The sequence below is a fragment of the Coptis chinensis genome, chromosome 2 (genome assembly GCF_015680905.1).
Source record: "Coptis chinensis isolate HL-2020 chromosome 2, ASM1568090v1, whole genome shotgun sequence".
In the NCBI taxonomy this organism is placed as follows: domain Eukaryota; kingdom Viridiplantae; phylum Streptophyta; class Magnoliopsida; order Ranunculales; family Ranunculaceae; genus Coptis; species Coptis chinensis.
In genome coordinates, this window is record NC_141457.1 from 14,214,193 (window position 1) to 14,216,239 (window position 2,047).

Sequence of the window (2,047 nt, forward strand, 5' to 3'; positions counted from 1 at the left end):
TACGACGAGGAGATGATTAGGAGAAATTGGAATGGACTCTGGTACTCTTTTTTTGCTAAAAGGTAATTGATTAACTTAAAAGAATAAAGGTTACAAGAAGAAAAAATAAGAACATTCTGACATGACTGGACTAAGAAGGATAAAACAACCATGTACCCTTCTCAATACAACGATTGCTTAGTGAGTAAATCTAAAGTACGAGTATTGTGGTTCTCAAGATGTCTCACGAATGGAGGTCGAAGTCTGCCACCATACACTTTTGCCCTTTAGTTAGCCCCGCTCCCATGTCTAGCAATGTTAATCTGCTCCCAAATTAGTTTCCCTCCGTGATTGAGGTGATATTAATCCATGTTGCTTTGGCGCTTGTAATAGCTGCCATCGTGCCCTGACTCTCCAGTGCATATTGCCTTGTTGGAAAGCTTGGACTACTGTAGAAGAGTCTGATTCCACCCATATATGCCTCCATCCCATTTCTATAGCTTTTGTGACTCCTTCCACAATCGCATATGTCTCCGCCATGTAGTTGGTAGAAACTCCTAATCCCCCCGCTGCAGCCCCAAGGAAAGCCCCATTATGATCTCTATAAACAGCACCCCACCCTGAGATACCTGGATTACCCCTAGAACTTCCATCTGCATTCATCTTAATTATTCCAGGCGGGGGAAGATTCCAGTAACATTCGAAGATTTTTGGAGATTTTTGAAGTTTGTGGCTGAGTTTGAATGCTCGAAGTACCTTCAGATCTCTCATCGAGTTCTTCATGTGTCCCGAGGACTTATGATAAGCCCTTATCAAGGCCGCTCGAACCAAGAAGCAGATTTCTCTGAAGTTGGAACTTTTGCTGTCATACATTACCTTGTTACGATTCTTCCATAGACTCACTAGGCTGGTCAGGGAGCATGCCTTCCACATATCCAGAATTAATGAGCTGTAGTGCTTACCTTGTTGCTGAATATCGCTCGGAGATTCCATGCTCACGGGTGAGATCGGCGACCGCCTCGCATACCGCCACACCCGCTTTGCCGGTTAAGCATTGGAATAAAGGTGATCCAATGTTTCCTCTTGTTCCCTACGATGCTACATCATCAGCGAGGCCACCGGAATTTTCTTCTTTTTAGTCGTTCATCTATTCTTGCGACACCATGAGCTAACTTCCAAGCTATTCCTTGCGTCCTTGGTAGGATATGTGCACTCCATATGAAGTTACACCATACGGGCTTGTGGGCCTTGGCTCTTATGTCCTCATGCGCTGCCGAGACAGTGAATTGTCCATTATGCGTTGATATCCATATTCTTTCATCTTCTCGGGTGCTATGTGGCTGTTGAATTTCTGCCTCTTCCATGCCAATGTGATTTAGCACTTGAGCCATGTTGTTAGAAAAATGCCAAGCCTCTTCATGTATGCAATCAGCCAGAGTTGCTTGAAGCTTCATAATCTCCTTTCTGTCCTCCTAAAAGAAATCGCAGATAGGTTTCCCCAGTAGCCAGTTGTCCCTCCATATGTTTATATCCTTGCCATTGCCCACTATCCATCCATGAAAAGGAGCCATTTCCGTGAGGGCCCATCGTATTCCCAGCCACACTGTTGATGACTTGTAGTTGGACCATCCCCCAACTCTGTTAGTGTACTTGCCCTTCATAAAAGATGACCAGTCACCGTCTTCTGTTAGTAGACACCAAGCTTGTTTCATAAGCATTGCAAGATTGATGTCTTGCAATCGTCTTATCCCTAGCCCGCCTTCCTCCACCGGTTTGCATGTCTTATCCCAAGATACTGTTATTGTTTTTCTCTCGGCTGGATTGCCACTCCAGATGAAGTTTCTGATGATGCTCTCGCATTCCTTCAGAATTGATTTTGGCCATCTATAAATAGCCATGTTGTGGACAGGAATGCTGTTAAGCACATGTCTTGCTAGAACCACTTTGCCCTGAAAAGATAGCATCTTTCCTACCCACCCTGAAGCCTTTCTTCTGATTCTACCCACTAGAGGTGCAAGAGCCGCTTTAGTCACTCTTCCTGTAATGAGGGGGACACCAAGGTATTTTT

The 2,047-nt window shown here is 44.7% G+C and overlaps 1 protein-coding gene across 1 annotated transcript; it reads right to left on the reverse strand.

The window, feature by feature from the left end:
• Positions 1-297: 297 nt before the first annotated feature.
• Positions 298-972, reverse strand: LOC147515013 (uncharacterized). The gene has a single exon (XM_086592767.1). The coding sequence runs from the start codon at positions 970-972 to the stop codon at positions 298-300; it is 675 nt and encodes a 224-aa protein (XP_086448893.1).
• Positions 973-2,047: the final 1,075 nt, after the last annotated feature.